This window comes from Mauremys reevesii, linkage group 2, assembly GCF_016161935.1.
Source record: "Mauremys reevesii isolate NIE-2019 linkage group 2, ASM1616193v1, whole genome shotgun sequence".
In the NCBI taxonomy this organism is placed as follows: domain Eukaryota; kingdom Metazoa; phylum Chordata; order Testudines; family Geoemydidae; genus Mauremys; species Mauremys reevesii.
The window spans coordinates 42,138,920-42,160,281 of record NC_052624.1 but is presented as its reverse complement, the minus strand read 5'-3'; the positions used below and the strand labels follow the sequence as shown (position 1 = coordinate 42,160,281).

General features: G+C 40.8%; 1 protein-coding gene across 8 annotated transcripts in view; it reads right to left on the bottom strand.

Moving 5' to 3' along the window:
- The window catches only part of RUNDC3B (RUN domain containing 3B), a 146,390-nt gene that overhangs the window by 20,147 nt on the left and 104,881 nt on the right, over positions 1–21,362 (bottom strand). For all 8 annotated transcript variants that reach the window (XR_005594095.1, XR_005594096.1, XR_005594097.1 and 5 more), the window contains exon 9: positions 12,795–12,941. Coding sequence is in view for 5 of the 8 variants with exons in the window: in XM_039524668.1 (XP_039380602.1) it covers positions 12,795–12,941 (147 nt within the window). In the remaining 3 variants the exon portion in view is untranslated. The remainder of the gene's footprint in view (positions 1–12,794; positions 12,942–21,362) is intronic.

The following is a 21,362-nucleotide window of genomic DNA, read 5'->3' as shown; positions in this document are numbered from 1 at the left end:
AAGGGACATAAGGTAGTAAGAAGTTCTAGGAGTACATTAGGAGCAAGAGAAGGACAAAGGAAAATGGAGGTCCACTACTTAGTGGGGAAGAAGTGCTAATAAGGAACACCATGAAGAAGGCTGAGGTGTATAATACCTATCTTGCTTCATTTTTCACCAAAAAGGTTAACTATGATCAGATACTTAGCACAATTAATATTAACAATAAATGGGAAGGAACACAAGCCAAAATAGCAAAAGAGCAGGTTAAATAACATATAGATAAATTAGATGTATTCAAGCCAGCAGGGCCTGATGAAATTTCCCCTAGAATACGTAAGGAATTAGCTGAAGCAATCTTGGAATCACTAGTGATTATCTTTGAGATCTCAAGGATGACAGGTTAGTCCCAGAGAAGGACAAACATAGAACCTATGTAGAACCAGAGTAGGCCTATTACTCAATGAGGGGGGAAAAGACAATAACAGAAAATGTGGAAATGGCAGAGGTTCTTAATGACTTCTTTGTTTCGGTTTTCACCAAGAAGGTTGGTGGCGATTGGACATCTAAGATAGTGAATGCCAGTGAAAAATGAGGTAGGATCAGAGTCTAAAATAGGGAAAAAATAAGTAAAAAATTACTTAGACAAGTTAGATGTCTTCAAATCACCAGGATCTGATAAAATGCATCCCAGAATAATGAAGGAGCTGACTGAGGAGATATCTGAGCCATTAGCAATTATCTTTGAAAAGCAATGGAAGACGGGAGACATTGCAGAAGACTGGAAAAGGGCAAATATAGTGCCTGTCTATAAAAAGGGAAATAAGGACAACCCGGGGAATAACAGACCAGTCAGCTTAACTTCTGTACCCGGAAAGATAATGGAGCAAATAATTAAGCAATCCATTTGCAAACACCTAGAAAATAATAAGGTGATAAATAACAGTCAGCGTGGATTTGTCAAGAACAAATAGTGTCAAACCAACCTGATAGCTTTCTTTGACAGGGAAACAAGCCTTGTGGATGGGGAGAAGCGGTAGATGTGGTATATCTTGACTTAGTAAGGCTTTTGATACTGTCTCACATGACCGTCTCATAAACAAACTAGGGAAATACAACCTAGATGGAGCTACTATAAGGTGGGTGCATAACTGGTTGGAAAATTGTTCCCAGAGTAGTTATCAGTGGTTCACATTCATGCTGGAAGGGCATAATGAGTGGGGTTCCGCAGGGATCGGTTCTGGGTCTGGTTCTGTTCTATATCTTCATCAAGGATTTAGATAATGGCATAGAGAGTACACTTACAAAGTTTGCAGATAATACCAAGCTGGGACGGGTTGCAAGTGCTTTGAAGGATAGGATTAAAATTCAAAATGATCTGGACAAACTAGAGAAGTGCTCTGAAGTAAACAGGATGAAATTCAATAAGGACAAATGCAAAGTACTCCACTTAGGAGGAACAATCAGTTGCCCACATACAAAATGGGAAATGACTGGGTAGGAAGGAGTACTGCAGAAAGGGATCTGGGGGTCATAGTGGATCACAAGCTAAATATGAGTCAACAGTGTAACACTGTTGCAAAAAAAGCAAACCTCATGCTGCGATGTATTAGCAGCAGTACTGTAAGCAAGACACTGGAAGTAATTCTCCCGCTCTACTCCGCACTGATTAGGCCTCAACTGGAGTATTGAGGTCCAGGCCAGAGAAGAGCAACAAAAATGATTAAAGGTCTAGAAAACATGACCTATGAGGGAAGATTGAAAAAATTATCTTTGTTTAGTCTGGAGAAGACAGAGGGGACATGATTACAGTGTTCAAGTACATAAAAGGTTGTTAGAGGAGGGAGAAAAATTGTTATTCTTAACCTCTGAGGATAGGACAAGAAGCAATGGGCTTAAATTGCAGCAAGGGCGGTTTAGGTTGGACACTAGGAAAAACTTCCTGTCAGAGTGGTTAAGCACTGGAATAAATTGCCTAGGGAGGTTGTGGAATCTCCATCATTTTTAAGAGCAGGTTGGACAAACACCTGTCAGGGATGGTCTAGATAACACTTAGTCTTTGAGTGCAAGGGACTAGACTAGATGACATCTCGAGGACACCAGTTCTATGATTCTATTCTATTAAAAGAGGGAACAAAGAGGATCCAGGGAAATTTTAGACTAGACTAGTCAGCCTACCTTCAACACCTGGAAAAATACTGGAACCAATTAAAATAATCAATCTGTAAGCACCTAGAGGATAATAGGAGGATAAATAATAGCCTCAGCTGGTGTACCGTGACAAGTTTGGGTATCATACTTTAAGAAAGATGTGGATAAATTGGACAGGTTCCCAAGAAGAACAACAAATACGACAATGATAAAAGGTTTAGAAAACCTGACCTATGCGGAAACATTAAAGAAAACGGGCATCTTTAGTCTTGAAAAAAAAATTGTGGCAGACTAGATAACAGTCTGCCAATAAGTTAGGGGCTTTTACAAAGAGGACAGCAACCAACTGTTCTCCATGTTCACTGAAGGTATGAACAGAAGTAATGGGCTTAATCTACAGCAAGGGAGATTTAGGTTAGATATAAGACGGTTATTCACCTTTGTAACTGTTCTTTGAGATGTGTTGCTCATATCTATTCCATTTAGGTGTGCATGCACCACGTGCATGATCGGATAATTTTTACCCTAGCAACACCCGGTGGGTCGGCTGTGGAGCCCCCTGGAGTGGCACCTTAATTGCACTGGATTTATACCCCAGCCGACCTACCGCCCCCTCAGTTCCTTCTTGCCGGCTACTCCAACAGAGGGGAAGGAGGGCAGGTTTGGAATGGATATGAGCAACACATCTTGAAGAACAAACAGTTACAAAGGTGAGTAACCGTCTTTTCTTCTTCAAGTGCTTGCTCATATCAATTCCAATTAGGTGACTACCGAGCCTTACGTAGGCGGTGGGGTCAGAGTGAGATGTTGCTGAGTGCAGAACCACTGAACCAAATGCGGCATTGTCTCTAGACTGCTGAAGTAACACGTAGTGAGGTATGTACCAATGACCAAACGGCAGCTCTACAGATCTCCTGTATTGGGACCCGGGCCAGGAAAGCGGCTGATGAGACTTGTGGAGTGGGTGGTGAGGCGTGGGGTTGGGACACTGGCCAAGTCGTAGCAAACATGGATACAGACCATGATACATGAAGAGATGCGTTGCAAGGAGACCGGTAGGTCTTTCATCCGGTCGGCCACTGCAACGAAGAGTTGGGTCGTTTTCCTGAATGGCTTAGTACGCTTGATATAGAAGGCTAGAGCCCTAGGAACGTCAAGGGAGTGCATATGTTGATCCTGCCACATAGTGTGCGGCTTCGGATAAAAGACCGGGCAGAAAATGTCCTGGTTCACATGAAAAGTTGATACCACCTTGGGGAGAAAGGCAGGGTGGGGGCAAAGCTGTACCTTGTCTTTGTGGAAAACTGTATACGGCGGCTCGGACGTGAGGGCTCTGATCTCAGACACGTGTCTCATTGAAGTGATGACTACAAGGAAGGCTGTCTTCCAAGATAGGTAAAGAAGTGAGCAGGTGGCCATCGGCTCGAACGGGGACCCAGTGAGTCTGGAATGGACCAGGTTAAGGTCCCACGCTGGAACCTGTTGTCATACTTGAGGACAGAGGCGATCTAAACCCTTCAAAAATCTAACGACCATCGGATTGGAGAAGACAGAGGAAGCATGTTCTCCTGGATGGAAAGCCGAGATGGCTGCCAGGTGCACTCTGACAGATGATAAAGCCAGGCCCTGCTGCTTTAGGGATAGGAGATAGTCTAGTATAAGCGGTATCAACGCCTGCAAGGGGGGTGTGCTGCGCTGCTCGCACCAACAGGAGAATCGCTTCCATTTGGCTAGGTACGTGGCTTGAGTGGAGGGCTTTCTGCTGCCTAACAGAATCTGCTGCACTGATTGTGAACAGAGTAATTCTGACTGAGTTAGCCATTTAGCATCCATGCTGTAAGGTGGAGCAATTGCAGGTCGGGATGACAAAGGCACCCGTGGTCTTGTGAGTATCAGGTTCGGCCACAGCGGGAGTGCGATCAGAGGCTCTACCGACAACTCCAGGAACATGGTATACCAGTGCTGCCAGGGCCATGCTGGGGCGACCAGAATCATACATGCCCTATCCCTGCGTAACTTGAACAGGACCCTGTGGACTAGCAGGAATGGAGGGAAAGCATAGAACAGGTGGTCTTTCTGCAGAAGTAGGAAAGTGTCTGTTAGGGAACCCGGAGAACGTCCCTGGAGAGAACAGAACACTTGGCACTTCTGATTGTTGCACGAGGCGAATAGGTCGACCTGGGGAAACCCCCACCTCAGGAAGATGGAGTGGATGACGTCTGGGCGAATCGACCACTCGTGAGGCTGGAAGGACCTGCTGAGGCCGTCTGCCAGCGTGTTCTGGACCCCCGGGAGAAACGACGCCACCAGATGTATTGAGTGAACTATGCAGAACTCCCACAGGCGAATGGCCCCCTGGCACAGGGGGGACAACCAGGCTCCCCCTGGCTTGTTGATGTAGAACATGGCCATGGTGTTGTCTGTGAGTACTGCCACACAATGGCCATGCAGGTTCCCGCAAAATGCCTTACCCGCTAGGCGTACTGCCATCAGTTCTCGTACATTGATGTGCAGAGTTAGTTCAGACGTGGCCCAAAGGCCCTGCGTTTGGAATTCTCTGAGGTGGGCGCCCCATCCCAGAGATGATCGTCTGTGACTAGGTACAAGGAAGGTTGCAGGGCGTGAAGTGGTATCCCTTCGCCACCAATGTGGGGTCCAACCACCAATGGAGGGAAGTCAAAACCGATTCCTGGACAGTGACTACCATGCTCAGGCTGTCTCAACCTGGTCGATATACTGTTGATAACCAGGCCTGAAGCGGGCGAAGCCGAAGTCTGGCATGCCTGGTTAGGTAAGTACACAAAGCCATGTGCCCCAGAAGGCTGATGCATGTCTTTACCATGGAAGTCGGGAAGTTTTGAAGGCTGCGGATGATGTTCGCCATTGACTAAAAGTGTGCGTCTGGCAGGAGGGCTCGGGCGAGTCTGGAGTTTAAGGCTGCCCCGATAAACTCTATTCTCTGGGTTGGTTCCAGAGTCAACTTTTCGTTGTTGAGCAGGAGGCACAGCTAGTGGAATTGTCTTGGCGTTGGTCTGGATGATGCGGATGACAGACAATGCGACTCAGGACAAGGCTTCTGCTGAAAGGATGTCCACCACTGGGCCCTCAAGCTCCACTACCTCCTCCACTTGTAGATCCATATTACATGCCACCCTACATAAAAGATCTTGGTAGGCACAAAGGTCTATTGGGGGAGGACCCGAGGTTGTTGTCCCCGCCACTGCCTCATCTGGAAAAGATGAAGATGATGTCACAGGGGATCCTGTGGCAGATCGTGTTGTGAGGGGTCTTGTTGCCCAGGATCTGCTACATTAGGGTCTGGGGCCTGTGCTGGGGTAGGTGCAGACGCTTCCATATCCCGCAGAGGAGGATGACTTATAGTGGCTTCCGGTACCCAGGGTTCTGAATAGGCTGAATGGCAGGCCCCTGATGGAATCCCTTGGGCTTGGTGGTACGCCCACGGGGTCCAGAAGGACCATTGTGCAGGCTCCCAATTAGGGGCTTGGCTTTCGTCTTGCCATTAATCCATATTACCCTCGCCCTGGCTTGGAGCGGGGTAGGCTGATCGCGAGGCGCCCTCAGACTGTGATGACTGAGGCAGAGCACGAGGGCCAAGGCAGTGCAGAGTGTGTCTGTGTCAACTCTGTGGGTCGCGGTGCCATCTGGTACTGCGTTGCTGGAGAGCGGTGCCGGGATCAAGATCTGTGTTGATGACCGTACCAGTGCTGGGATCCAGATCTGGATTGCGATGATGACCGCCTGCGGGAGCGGTGCCAGGATTGGCTCTGGGAAGGAGATTGGCGCTCTGACTGATGCCGGGAGCAACGTTGGGCGTCTGAACAGTACCACGACCTGGAGCCATGCCGTGAGGCAGATCGGTGCTGCGAGTACGACCGGAGCCACGAGAGGGAATGGCGTCGGGACTGGGATCTACTCCGGGATCAGGAGCAGTGCCGTGTTTCCACACTAGGAGATGACGGATGTATTAGGGTTGGCTTGCCCCTAGACTGTACCGCACAAGTCGGAGGCGGTGCAGTAGCCTGTGCTGGTGCCGGCTCTGTGAGGGCAATGAGGTATCTTACTGTTGTAAATGTCTCCGGCATCGATGGAAGGCGGGGCTCAACCACGGTTCGGGTTAGGGACTCAATGGCTCCTCCCTCGGTGCTGGAGTGAACGGTGCCGATATCGGCGCTTGTACTCTCAGTCGCTCCAGTGCCGGACACGATGCCGAGATTGGCAAAAGCGGTGCCGGTGCCTGTTGCTGTCGCCTCCGGCTTATGCTGTCTCTTTGGGCCTGGCGACTGGGAACGGCGCCGAATCACTTGTACTGGACGTGGTGCTGGAGAGGTCCGGTGCCGCGGGCCTCTATCTGAGTCTCCCCGCGGTGCTGTACCTGAAGCCGCCGCCAGGGCAATGCGCACTGATGCACTTGGTGCCAGAACTTGGCGTGCTGATGTGGGATCCGGGCTAAGGGCCACCTCCATAAGGAGCTGCTTGAGCCTAAAGTCCCGTTCCTTTTTGGTTCGAGGTCTGAACGCCTTACAGATCCTACACTTGTCGGCCTGCTGAGATTCCCTGAGACACTTCAAACAAGAGTCGTGGGGGTCTCCCGTTGGCATAGGCTTTGAACAGGCTGAACACAGTTGAAAGCCCAGAGCTCTGGGCATGAGCCCGGTAGGCAGGTGGGAAGGGGGAGGACCCCTTCCAACCCGCTAAATTTAATCACAAACCTAACACTATCAACTAAAACAACTACTGCACTATACTAACTATACAACTATAACAACTGGAACAACTATCTAAAACTGGGAAGCAAAAGCTAGGGAGAGTGGAGGACAGCTATGCCACACTCCACAGTTCCAACGACCGTCACAGGCGGTAAGAAGGAACTGAGGGGGTTCTGGGTCAGCTGAGGTACATATCCAGCGCCATTAAGGCTCCACTCCAGGGGGCTCCACAGCCAACCCACCGGGTGTTGCTAGGGTAAAAATTCTCTGACCATCGTGCACGCAGCACGCGCACACCTAATCGGAATTGATATGAGCAAGCACTTGAAGAAGAATGAAAAATTTGCTAACTATGAAGTTATCCAGGCGGGTTATGGAATCACTATCATTGGAGGTCTTTAAGAATTGGTTAGACAAATACCTATCAGGTGTACTCTAGGTATAACTGGTCATGCCTCAGTGAGGCCAAGTCCATTCCAGCCCTACACTTCTAGGATTCTATAACAGGTTTAGCAAAATACTCAAAAGGTAGGTTCAGCCATGGATATAATTACACATATAAATCATACCTATTTTAAAGGTAAGTATACTGCTCTGGAGCCTATGGATATCGCTCTCCAAGATCTTTCCCCCTAAATTCCTCCCTTAGCAGTGACAGCATCCCAGCCTAAGCCTGGCAGGTTTCTTAGAGCAATGTGAAATAGAGGGTGCTGGGTGGGGAGAAGGATCCCAATTCTGCTCAAATTTTGACCCTCCTGAACATCCATCCAGTCTCAAGAAGCAGCTATGGGTTCTGGCTGCTGGTGCTAAGCAGGCAGGAGTGTTACAATATCAATACTCCCTCATGAATCCAGGAAAGCACTGAGAGCATACCCACCTTTGAGTTCCTAACTCCAAGCAAATTGCTTCATTTGACCTGGGACTCTTCACGTCAGTGGATTGGCAAGTTTCAGCAAAGTAGTATGATTTTGTTCTGTCTGAGGCATTCTCTCCCAGTACCTTTTCCAACCAATCCCGCCATTTTTTTTTAATTCTTCCTTCCCCATTGATAATTTTACTTAATTTCCCCCCATCTAATTTCCTAGATTCTGGGTTTATAGAAAATCTGAAAATATTCATCCATTTGCCTTAAATGTACACTTATAAGAGACACCACATCTAAACAATGGAATTAAGATTTCAGTTTAATGATGAATCTTTTCAATTCCTCACATGTGAAGAAATCTGATCTCCTAAAATCCTATCCACGAATAATTTTTATATTGCTGGTTATGATTCATCAAATTACTCAGAATGTGTTAGTATGAATCTGTGAGTTGTTTTTTCAATAGTATTAGTCCAGGGTTTTATTTTTTATTTTTGTTAAATGAGTTTTAATAAGTGTTGTGTTGATTTATATTACTGATATGGCTATTGGGCAATATCATTCAGACTATAATCCAGCATGGACAAGGCTCTCGGTGACAAAGTTTAGGAAGAACTGTTCTTCTAATAAACCCTTATCTGCAGGTGATCCAATTATGATAGAATAAAGTTATTTAAACAATTTGCATAACTTTCTTGTACATCTATTATAGCCTTGTTCTTAAGTTTAGACACTGGCTCCCCCCACACATGCACCTTTTTTTAATGTTATGAATAGTGAAGAAACCATGCCCTCCCTTGTTATGAGACTATTTCTTCTTTATAAAGCTAAAGGGAATCCAGCTATACCCCCAACTGGGTGTTTTGGGAAAATGTGGGGAGTGAGTGATGAGGTCATCCCCTTATAAGCCTCCTTGACTTAGGTTCTATCTCCATTTGGATAGGAGTTACGTATTTTAAGTGATCTTTGGTCAGTTTGATCACTTCATTTCTTTTTCTCAGTTTTTCTACCTGTTTCTCACATTATACCTGTCTTTTACATTTCCTGGTCTGCCTTACCCTCTTCCTACAGGAAACCCACCATAATGACCTGGATGCAGAGAAATTTAGAAGGTAATGGATGGGGAAAGAGGTGTTTAACAATTTCTCCTCCTCAGCCAAAATGGAGCAATATTGTTTCACAAAAGACTCAATTGACACATTCTAGATGTAAATAAAGATGAGGAAGGTAGATTTTTGCTAGTGAAAGCTAATATCTTTGACTCTCTATATACACTCTAATAAATATATAGATACCCAATAAAGATAACCCAAGTTTTTTAATTTTTCCCCAAATTAATTAATATCCCATTAGGCTCAGTCATCATAGCAGGAGATTTTAAAAATGTGTTGTCTTTTGGTCTTTAAAAAAAAACAACCAAAAAACAACAAGTCAGGTTGGCCCCAGCATACACAATCGCATTCTGGAAGCATAATAAGAGACTACGTGGACAAATTGGGATTAAAAGATGCATGGCAGTTGCAGAACCCTCCAATGAAGGGTTTTACTTTTTATTCTGCCCCATATTAGATGGCAACAGACAAACCTCAGGTATCTTGCCATCTTGTTCTCTAAGGAAATTAAAAACATAGTCAAGGTTAACCTAGCCCCATTAATCAAGCAATTAGCAAATAATTTAAATAGATGGCAGGCACCACCCATCTCCCTTTAGGGAACAAAAAAAAAAAAAAGACTGCTCTTTCCAGGATCCTTTTCATTCTGAATTCCCTCCCTCCATATATCTCCCTTTTATTTTACCACCAAAAACAACATCACGTTCAGGTCCTTTTTGTGGGGTGTTGGTAACAAATCCAGAATCTCCTTAAAAAGATTACAGCTCCCTATCAAAACAGTGGGTTTAGATTTCACAACTTTAAAGTTCACCATCAGGCAATAATTCTTAGCCAAGCAGCACAGTGGCTCATTCCCTTGTGCTGTAGGGCCCTGGACTGGCTCCAGCTGGGAGCAGAATTTGTTGCCTTTTTACCCCTTTCCCATGCACTGTACTTGGATTACTAGTGATTCCCTAAAGAACAATTACTGACTATTGTGGCAGCCAGAAATACTTGGTGTACTATGTTCACTAAATTTAAAAATCACCCTCTTCTACATACCAAGGTCTCCATCTGGGACAACTCAAAATTTTGTATAGCAGGCAACCCATCACTTGGCCAGACTGGATTAAGGAAAGGGATTTTGACCATCAGTCAACTGATTGAAAATGATGCTTTCCTCCCTTTTACGGTATTAAAAGAAATATTCAGTCTAGAGACTAAGGAGTACCAACATATCCATTGTAACATGCTGTATCCCATCTATTTGACCCTAATGCTTTAACTACCCTGACCCACCTGAACTGCTTTCATTTCTCCAAATATTACCCAGATTCCCAAGATCAAAGGCAACACTATATGCACAACTGGTCAGCAAATTTGAACTAAACAGGGAATCTCTAAGAAAGAAATGTGAGGAAGTACTAGGCCAATCATCATCTGCTAACAAATAGAAACAAATTTTAGCTAGTGCTCTGAACTGCTCCTTGAACCTCCATTTATGATTAATGCATCAGAAAATCATATGTCGGCGCTGTGAGTCAGCAGGTGCTAACTTAATCCATATGCTGTGGGAATGCTAGGAATCTGTAGGTTTGGGGCAGATTTGAATTGCAGAGTTAACTTTTTTTTACTATCAAACAAAATCATATTAAAGCCAAACATATAATTTTAAACCTAATGAATGTTAACTGGAAGCTGAATAAAATCTGAAAAAAAAAAAAACCTTTGGCTAAATAGAGCATCAATCATAGGACTGGAAGGGATCTCGAGAATCCAGTCCCGTGCACTCAAGGCAGGACTAAGTATTATCTAGACCATCCTTGACAGGGGTTTGTCTAACTTGCTCTTAAAAATCTCCAATGATGAAGATTCCACAACAACTGCTAAAAGACTAGTACTACAAAAATGGAAATTCAAAAAGCGACCAACAATTGAAGACTGGAGCATAGACATTGTAAGCTTGGCCACTATGGAAAGAATTGTATACATAATAGAAATACCCAAGAAAAGGTATGCTTTCTTGGAAGAAACTGAATGATCCCATTAAATATATGGGCCTCCCTCAACTCTCCCTCTTCTGTACCCACTTCCTTCCCTCTCTATCCCCCTCCTCTGAAATTTGCTTCTATTTTTTCATCTTCTTTTAATAATTATTCTTTAACTAGTTGGATTTTTATAAGTAACGTTTGTAAACTGTGTAATATAAAAATTGATTTATATTTTAATCATTCATATTATATATAATTAAATGTTGAAAGTATAGCAAATGGTTAAAATATATTGCAAGAAGTTTATGTATATTTCATTATGTTTATATTATATTTATTAAAAAGCTAATAGGAAAAACGTTGCAGTGTGAAGCAGATTTATAATCCACCCAGGATGATGTTAAAGTCTTTAAACCAATTTTCTTGGAAATAATTTGTTAAAGGGAGAAAGAGCTAGAGCAACTGTACTCATGGAGACAATGAGGTGTAGCAACATAATATAAAAAGGGAAAGGAGAAAAGCAGCAAGAGGATTTTTGTTTCCTACTCATTTTCTAAAATGACTTTTTGAATTCAATACAACATAAAAACTAAAGAAATCTCATGTGACACGGCATTCATAGCCATCATGAGATTCTATTACCATTACACTTTATCAAAATTTGCTCTTGACAGCACAGCTTTTCATATTTACCAGTTTTGTTATACATGATAGTATCACAAATTCTAATTGGACTTCCATTTAAAATTTAAGAGCAATAATGTTACCTTTGTGGTTGAAATTTCTAGTTGATTGAATGACCCCTAATCTATAGCAATTGAAGATCAAACAGCAACATGAAGATGCAATTATTAATAACCTCAGATCAGTAGAACAAACTGATAATTTTGAATACTAATTTCTTCACTATGCTTGAAAGCTTAGACTTGAAAACTTAATTCTCCGTTGCAAAATGATTCATTTACTGTAGGGCTGCTTAAATTCTGGTCTGCTGGCACTATTTTCATTTTAGAAAATATATTGAAGTATTTGTTTTAAATGAAATTGTTGTATGCACTTTGCACCTGATATATAAAGTACTGTAATGCAGATCAAATTTTGAAGTATTCATTTAAGAATTTGCTCCCTAAAATTTGGGATAACCTGCAATGAAGTAGCTCATTCTAGAATAGGAAATAATTCAGCAATGTCATACAATTTGTGGCCACAATTCATCAAAGCACTTAAGCATATGCTTAACTTTCAATGGGCACATGTCCCATTCAGTATCACTCACTTCAATGGAACAGACACATATTTAAAATTAAGCATGTGATCAAGTGCTTTGCTGACTTGAGACAATACGTCCTGTAAATTATCATAGATAAAGATAATTGTAATGATGTATTAAAGACTTCTGCTGTGTAAGCAGATAATGGAGTTTATGCTGATGTTTCTGCATCTTGATTTGATTGCAATAATTTGCACTTTCTGGAATATGCCACATTAAAAAATATTTGAATGCTCATACTTCATTATTCTTGTTTTATTGTGCTATATCAGACATGCAAATTTAAGCAAGCTAAATTAAGTGATTGTTTAAAAACTATATCAAACATCAATTTGCAGTATTATATCCTAGTTCATAACCAAATAGATTTTCCTTAATAGCACTAACTTGCTGTATGTCAGTTCTGACATGAAATTCTAAAATTGCTCTGTGAATTTCCTTTTCATGTTTTTATTCAATGCACAGATCCTCATCTGGTACCACAACTGTACATGTGGTACAATTGTACATAATGTCTGAGTTCCAAACTGCTAAATATTTAAACTGCATCCTAACCCCTACACTTTTCTACACCATGTACAGGTAGCCAGGCCCTAAGGACACAGTTAGTATTAGGGGGTACATTAGCAGATGATATGTCAGGGAAATAGAGGAGATATTAGTATGATTCTGAGTACTGTCCCCCGCCCAATAAGAGTGAACAAAAACTATTAAACTTACTCATCCCATTGTTGACTGTGCTTTCTATAGAGTAGAGTATCCAAGGCAACAGCATTGACATCCAGAGCTCCCAGGGAAGGCCACTGATTGGTGAGGTGGGTAGTTAACTCTTGTCGTGATCTCAGATCATTATTCTTTAGCACAGTTCTGTTAACATAAAGACAGTGAATCTTATTCCATTAAATGTACTGTTTCAAGTCACAGTAAGGAAGCATATAACAAAGAATCCTATCCAGGATGATGTTTCCTCTTAAATAACGTCTGCTTGAACACTATTCTGATACAACTAACAAAAGGTAATTTTCATGAGTTCTCTTTTCCTAAGAGAAATCAGTGTGTAGGAGCAGAAAAACAAAAAGCTGAAATTACACTTTACCATCTGAAAAAACAATTGCATCTTAAAGATATATTTTTGACTGCATTACTGATCATCAGAAGACCTATTATTCTGCAGGATAGATAGAGGATCAGTTGCATAAATAGTATCTGCATTTAAAAATTAAGGGTTTTTTGCACAAAATAAAGAATCTAATCAGAAAACTTTTTTTCTGGAACAGAACTGTTCAGGCAAAATTAGTTATAGGATGATAGTGTGCATACCATAGGTCAGTCCAGAAGTATTAACAAAGACTAGTTGAAAATACCTTATAATAATTACTAGAAATAATTTGCACATCTAAGCCACTCGTATAGAAAGTGCTACTGAGCATTTTACAAGCCTGAATTATTTTAGCCTCACTTCAATCCTGTGACGTAGACAACAGTTCTCATTTTACAGATGAGGAAATGGAGACACCAAGGTATTAAATCACTTGTTCAGGATCACACAGGAAGTCTTTAACAGAGGCAGGAGCAAGACCCAGGTCTTTAGATTATCAGGCTTTGTCTTAAGTACAAGACCACCATTTTCCAAACAGTATAATGGAAACAGCAACCAACTCTTACAGGAGAGCAAAACAGAAGGTTAATAAAAAGGTAGCTTCATCTGTTAATTTATCCAGGAAACCTTAAATGCGGCTTCACACCATATTTCTCACATCTCTTGTGAGAAGTCAGTGTTGCACACAGTCAGACGTTCAATAATTGGAACACAAGATCCTCCTGACAGCCAGTGCTTTGTCTGAAATACTGAACTGCATTACCAATAGTTTGATGATATTCTCTCATGAGTTAAACTACATTTGTATTTATGTGCATTAGCAAGTAATGTATTGGGTGGATTTTTCTTTACACAGGTGTTTTGTTTTTGCAATGCAGTTTTATCTTTTGGACAATCAAAACATTTAGACCAGAATCCCGTAGAGGTTCCCCAATGCCATATAAGGAATCAGAGGCCTCCAAAAGGGTAAAGTGGAAGGGCAGGTTTACTGTCATCTCCAGATTTTTTTTTTCTCTTTTGGTGTGGGCTTCCCCCATCATTATGAGGCAGGAAAGTTATGCATAAAATGTAGCCATTTTTGTAACAGAAAAAATGATGAAGTTCCACAGTGGGGAAAATTTTGAGGAGTCTTTTTCCCCACCATGAAGAATTCACAAGGCAAAAATGAGGAATTTCACATAGCTGGACGACACAGCCACAATTTGGTTGCTTTCAAATACTATGAATTCTTCTATTGCATCATCTCCTTCACATATTCCCTCCCTTTCTGAGGTTTGTAGTGAACACTACCCAGGCAACCCAAATCTGTTGAAATTTAAAATGTCATGAATATGAGCCTAGGCAATTTTGTATGCGGAGTGTTAAACTGCCCTATAACTATGTGCTACTACCATACAGCTCTCAGTGCCAGTGTTCGCTCATTGGAGAAATAGGTAGCTAATACAAGAAGGGCAAAATATCTATTAGTGTGTAACCTAGGTTTCTGCTACTCAAGGTGTTCTGCTACTCAAGTCTTCACCCTATCAGGATACCCAAAACATTATTCCACAGAGAAAGAAATGAGTTTATAAGAATTTAGAAAAATAAATTTTGAAACTCTGCCTAACCAAATTTGGTATCTCCCCAAAGGAAATCAAGAAAGTAAAAATCTACAGATACTCTTTACAGGATTCCACTTTGCCACTCCTCAATGCTCAAGAAGAGACATGTGCCTACAGTAGTATGTAGAGGTAGATTTTCCTCTCACTGAACATGCTTTCGCTTTTGAAACAAGAACCAAACAGTTGGCTTGTTTTCCTTTATATTTAGATTCACATTTTTAATTGTTGTTTTACTTACAAGTACAGTAACTGAAACAAGTTATTACTGATCAGTGTTGGAGAAAATGCATAGTTGTATCCACATTCCTTAGATTTCAGATATTAGCCATAAATAGCAATTGTAAAATCAGCTGAAAATAAATTTCTCTTGAAGTATTCTTTGCAAATCTAATAGTATTAACTATATTAATTTAATAGTAAAATTAATATAGTTTGTGCTACCGTAGAGGAAGACATTTTCCATTGCAAGATGGGACTCAAATCCACACAGCACTCAGAGTACATACAGCAGCTCTCTAATAATCTCAGGAGTACTGAAATAACAATAATATCAAAATAAAGTACTGGCAGTGCTCTCAGTGCTTGTAACATATCACTAGTATTGCTGAAGGAGCTTGATTTATTCTTTAACAGTCCCTCTATTCAGTATCACAGGACTCCATTGTAGCAGGGATTCTATGGAAAGTCATGCAAATATGGTGCTTGCTTCCTATATGTTAAGGGGGATTACATAAGTATGTAGTATCAGAGGGGTAGCCGTGTTAGTCTGGATCTAGTCACCCACGAAAGCTCATGCTCCAATACGTCTGTTAGTCTATAAGGTGCCACAGGACTCTTTGCCGCTTTTACGTAAGTATGTAGTATCAGTTTAAAAGTGAAACTGATTTTGAAAGTCAATTACAGCACCAAGCTGCACAATATTCTTTAGGGTAATGAAGAGTTCATAGATGAAATGGCTAAAGGAGCGACCACACCAAAAATATCTGGAGTGTATAAGGTTGGAAAGGGAAGAGATGGGTTACATTGACCTGAACTGGGGGAGCAGAGAAAGAGGCACGAAGGATGGCAAAAAAATATGGAAACAAACATTTTAATTTTCCAAACACACTGAGAATTCTGTAAGTGTACTGGAGATGGATATACAAATTCAACATCCAAATATTGTTGAGCACTCCCCTACTTTAAAGATGGAAAGGGGCACAAAACAGCATGAATTCCAGACGCTTCACTACTCTTAAGATGCCATAGCGAATATGGGCAAGTGTACTAGAGAACCACTGTATCATAGGAACCAAAGAGCACAGCTGCTCTGTGTCAATCCTGCAGAGAAATTATGAGCTATTCTCTATTCAGGGTGCTCCTGCAAAAAACAACCCCCTCCTGCCTAGAATATGGGCAAGTGTGTAGAGAAACCACCTATCATAGAACCACCAAAGAGCACAGCTCTGTGTCAGATCCCTGCTGCAGAAATTATGCTGTATTTCTATTCAGGGGGTGCTCCTGCAACAACCCCACCTGTTGATTTTCTTCCCTCTCCTTTGTCCCCACTTGTGTGATGAAGTAATAAAAGAATGCAGGAATAAGACACATGATTGTTAGTTAGTGAGATATGAGGGGAAGGCTCAGCTGCTATGATAGTCCAGACAGGGACAGTCTAACAGATGCTGGTCATCATGGTTATAGTTCAGTGCTGCAGCATCGGGTCTATCTGCAGCATTCAGTAAGATATGTCTGGAGATTTTTAAAATGATTTTGAATTTTCGTCTTCTAAACGGAGCGCTGATAGACAGATTTGAGCTCTTTCTTTATTTTGATTTTTAACAGGCCTTAGAAGGCAGCTATACTCATTTTACTCAGGATAGTACTCTGGGAGCAATTATAATGTGAAGCTGAACATTACTTTTGAGAACAGTTGTATTTAAACATTTGGGTTTTCTGCTGTCATCAGTGGTTCAAAAGTGCAATTTTTGTCATTAGAATGAGTACACTGAAGATTGCAAATCACACTGTACTCTTGTTGTAACACTTATTTAACAATTGGAAGAATATTATTGTTAAATATTTAACAAGATAGTTACCATTTATACACCAAAGTTTGTTTTTTTGTTGTTTTTTTTTGGATAATTTAGCATTCTAATGAAAAGTTCACATAGCAAAGGAGAAACAATACAATACAAAAAATTGGTTAGGCAAGGACAACTGGCGGATAAAGTTATTTGTGCAAGACATTGAAGAAAACAGTTCTTTTGAGACCCCCACAAAAAATAGAACTGTAAGAATCTGAGGGCAGTGGTGGCTAGAACTTTAAAATCCATGGCACCGTGTTAACTGCAGTTAAAAAATTAAAATTATACAAGGAAATTATAACATTGTTGCTAATTTATTAGTGCCTCCTTAACTCCAACCATAAAATTTCTTCCAAGATACTTCCATTTTACATTGTTTCTTTACTTCTTTGAAAGTCAACTTCAAGTCTTCGCAAACTAATTTAACTAAAACAACTCTGAAGAGATCTTATTAAGCGTCAAGTCTAGGTAAAGGCATATAATAAAATTAGGAATTTGCCATTAAAAGGGAATAGTAATAATTATATCTACTTTTATCTGTAGTATTGTAAAGTACATTGGATATTTCAATTGTGTGTTTTAAAGCTTTACACAGTATAACCACATTCTCATTGTTCAATACACAAACTACACATTTTTAGAGGGTAGTTGAATAAGTAGAAAACTTTCCTGTTTTATTTTGTCCCAAATCCTACTGTCTTGAGCTTTAAGCTTGGTACAAGACACAAGTCAAAAAGTAGTAATGCATCATCATGTTTTATATAGCACAAACCCAGGTACCCTTCCAAGAATATCATGTCCTAGATGACAAGTATACAGCTTTATCTGCAAACAAAATGTAGTAACATGTTGGCATTTAGCCAAATATGTTGACAAAACTATAACAGATTACAGAAGCTTTAATTCAAGACCTTTAAAAGAAGAAATCAGAAATAAAACCAATCATAGCAGTAGGGTTATATGCTCCTCCCATCAGAAAGTTTGCATTCATAATTGTGATTGCAAAGTATAGCCTAAAACAACAAAATCTTTCAAGGACAAGACAAAATAATATAACTTTTCTACTCTTTTTGAAAACCATCAGATCTTTATTTACAGCTTGTTTACAAAGGACACATGTAGTTTCTCATGTGTTATATAACCAAAGAAAAATTACTTTAGACATCACAAGATAGAGATTATTTTTATGATTTTTCTTTCAAACTACATGAGAATCACTTAACTGAATAAAGGCCTTGAACTGGGTCACAGTGCATAATGCTACAGTGTACATGCATTCAGGGCCGGCTCCAGCGTTTTTGCTGCCCCAAGCGGGGGGAAAAAAAAAAAAAAGCCGTGATCAGCAGCACTTCGGCAGCAGCTCCACCGCCCCTGCTTCATTCTTCAGCAGCAATTCAGCGGCAGGTCCTTCCCTCTGAGAGGGACTGAGGGATCCACCATCAAATTGCCGAAGAGGCGGACGTGCCACCCATCTCCGTTCACCACCCCAAGCACCTGCTTGCTGCGCTGGTGCCTGGAGCCGGCCCTGCATGCATTTCCCCTTGGTCCTGAACACTGATGATGTGAGAGCACCACTCCCATCTAGTTGGATCAACTAGCAAAGTGCCCCAGATTTCTTTAAGTGAAGGTATGAACTGAAAGCTAAAGTTCTGATCAAAGGGCCTTGTCTCCAGAAGCAGCATCATATATAAAGAGAGATGAGAATGATAAAAAACAAATATATTTTGGCGTTAGGTGGTAGATGGCCCAACCTTGACACCCCCCTCAAAAGAAAGAGAAAACCCAAAACGTTAGCATACATTTTGCACGTCTGAAACATAGTCCATGCCACAGTATCTAGCTTCCTACTACTTGCAAGGTATGAGCATGTACTCTGTGAATGACATCTCAACTACCACTCGAAAACCTTTGAACATGGGGTTCTGATATTCAGTAGTATGATTATTGCCTTTTCCCCATTCCCAGTGTTTCTCTCTGGCCTGAGCGCCATCCCTCATCCCAACAAATATGATGGTTCTATCAGATATAGAAAATGTAGCACCACTGAATACTGAAGAGGAAGAGAGGGAAATTTGCTGTATCTCACAGAACTGATAATTCAGCACTAATGGATGTTAAGTGCAGCATATGCACCAAGATATGGTCTAGGTCTTGACAAAGAAAAGGAACATCAGTAATCATGGGGATGGAATACATTTTGCAGAAGTTTATTTAAGATATCAAATGTCCAGATGTGCTAAAATCCCCTCATCACATTTCATGGCATTCACTTCCCATAGTGCATGTGAGAGAACAAATAAATGTGTGTATAAAAGATACACATGCAAAAATAGAATTTACATATTTTTCAGATAATCTCACACATGATTTATTTGAGGATTAAAGTTTCATCTATCCATTATTGGTGCTAGATTTTTTTAAAAAATACATTTGTCAAACAACTCATACATTCATCAGAAAAATTTAAAATCTGAATTGATTCAAAATGCCATTGCATTTAGTAACTTTTTAGAGAGAACAGGAAGTGAGAAAGATCAGAGAAAATCAGGCAATAATAAAGTACATGATTAAAAAAAATGACTCAGGCCAGATGTATAAAAAAACCTCTAAGCCAGCTGTTCTCAAACAGCGGCCCAATTAGCACACAGCAGGGTCTGGCTAAAGGCCGGCCAGCCCGCATGGCTGGATCTGGGTTCCTAGCTACCTGGTGTGGCGGGGTCTGGGCTGCCCCGCACAGCGGGGTCCAGAACTCCCAGCCAGCCCTGCAGGTTCAGGGATCCAGGGCTCCCAGACAGCTCTGTGAGCTCCGGGTTCTGGGGCAGCTGTGCATGGCTGCCTCTGCCCTGCCATCCGGCCCCTGCAGCCCGCAACAATAAATAAGTTGAGAACCACTGCCCTAACCTTACAGTACATCTCCATTCCATATACCACTTTAAAGCACTCTCTCCCTGCTTTAAAACAACAATTACATTTTCTGTCTTATTAATGGATCGCTACTTATTATAGTAGAAATACTGAGGATGCATTTTCTCATCAGTGCTAACATACTCCCAGCTGTTGCTAAGCATCTGCGGCAACTGCAGAGACATCTGCTCTGTCAATGAAATTGCCAGGGATTCAATTATGCTTATCACTATCCAAGGGAGTTTAACAATGGCCATTAGTATCAGCATCAAGTTTAAACAACTATTCATAGTAACTCTTCTACATAGTTCAGACTTTCAAACCTTAAGTTGTTTATTTAAGAACTAGGGAGAAATTGGATTAGTGAAGCCTTCAGGTGAAAACACTATGGATTCATAGGGCTTTAAGTGTTCACAGACCCTGTATCTCAGGAACAGACATCTCTATACAATCAGCTCCCCACCTGAATATTTACCAGCTGTTTTACCCAACATTGATTAACCTAGTATATTTATTTTTTCAGATAGCTGAGGAAAATCTGTACACCAAAATGCAGGATATTAACAGCTTATGACTAGTGTGTGCTGAGAAAGATACAAAAAATTCTTTTTAATGTTACACTGAGGTGTAAATTTCACAGAAACATAGGCTACTACTACTGTATAAGGTTTTTCTGAAGCCCTTCCAGTGTATAATTCACAGTGTTGTATTATGTTATTGTATACATTAAAAATAATTAAAATATCCTTAATAATATTATGCTTAACAATTATAAAATAGTTTACCCAAAACTCAGGTTACTAATTAGTATTCTATTAATGCTCCTACTCTAATTAGGTTTGCTAGTCTCTCTGTGCTACATTTACTTAAATAAAATCAGGTAATCAAACTAAAAGTTGGTAATATTTTTACTGCTAAAGATCTTTAATAGGCTGCAATTATTACAAATTCCTTTTTTATTTGAATCAGACTAACCTTTCCTGGCATCAAACATATCTTTTTAATAGGTCTGTTTACTGAATATTAGATAATAAGATTACGTTCAAAGAAAATATGGAATCCTTTCTACAGAGTTGCTACTACATTTACACATATAAAACCAATAAGATTAGGGTTGAGTATTTGAACAGTCCAAAAATAATCGGTCAACTGACTGGTGAAATACTAGTCAAACATTGTCAAATGTCAGAAATGGTCAAATATTTTAAAGCACTGATCTATTAGAATAGTAGAACAACAGTAACAACAAAAAATAAGACTTTATGATCTCTAACTGGCTAAAATAATATCATTACTTTCTTTAGCAAGTTTAAGTTGGCATTTGAATGTGAATATTATTCAAGACTGAAAAATTACAAAAAGGACAGAAATAAAACATACACAGAACTATAAAAGAAAAAAGTCATTTTTAAATGCACTTGTGCTAGGTAAGCAGCAGGCCAACTCTTCAAGCAGCTTAATGACAGTGCCTCTGTTCTCCTTGTTAGGGATGAAATCCAATGACTGTGACCCCTTCTCTCCCTCCCCACTCCGTTCTAAGTTAATTTCTGTATGTTTGTCTAGTCATTTAGATTGTAAACTATTTGGGACAGGGACTGTGTCTTTTAACTTGTTTAAT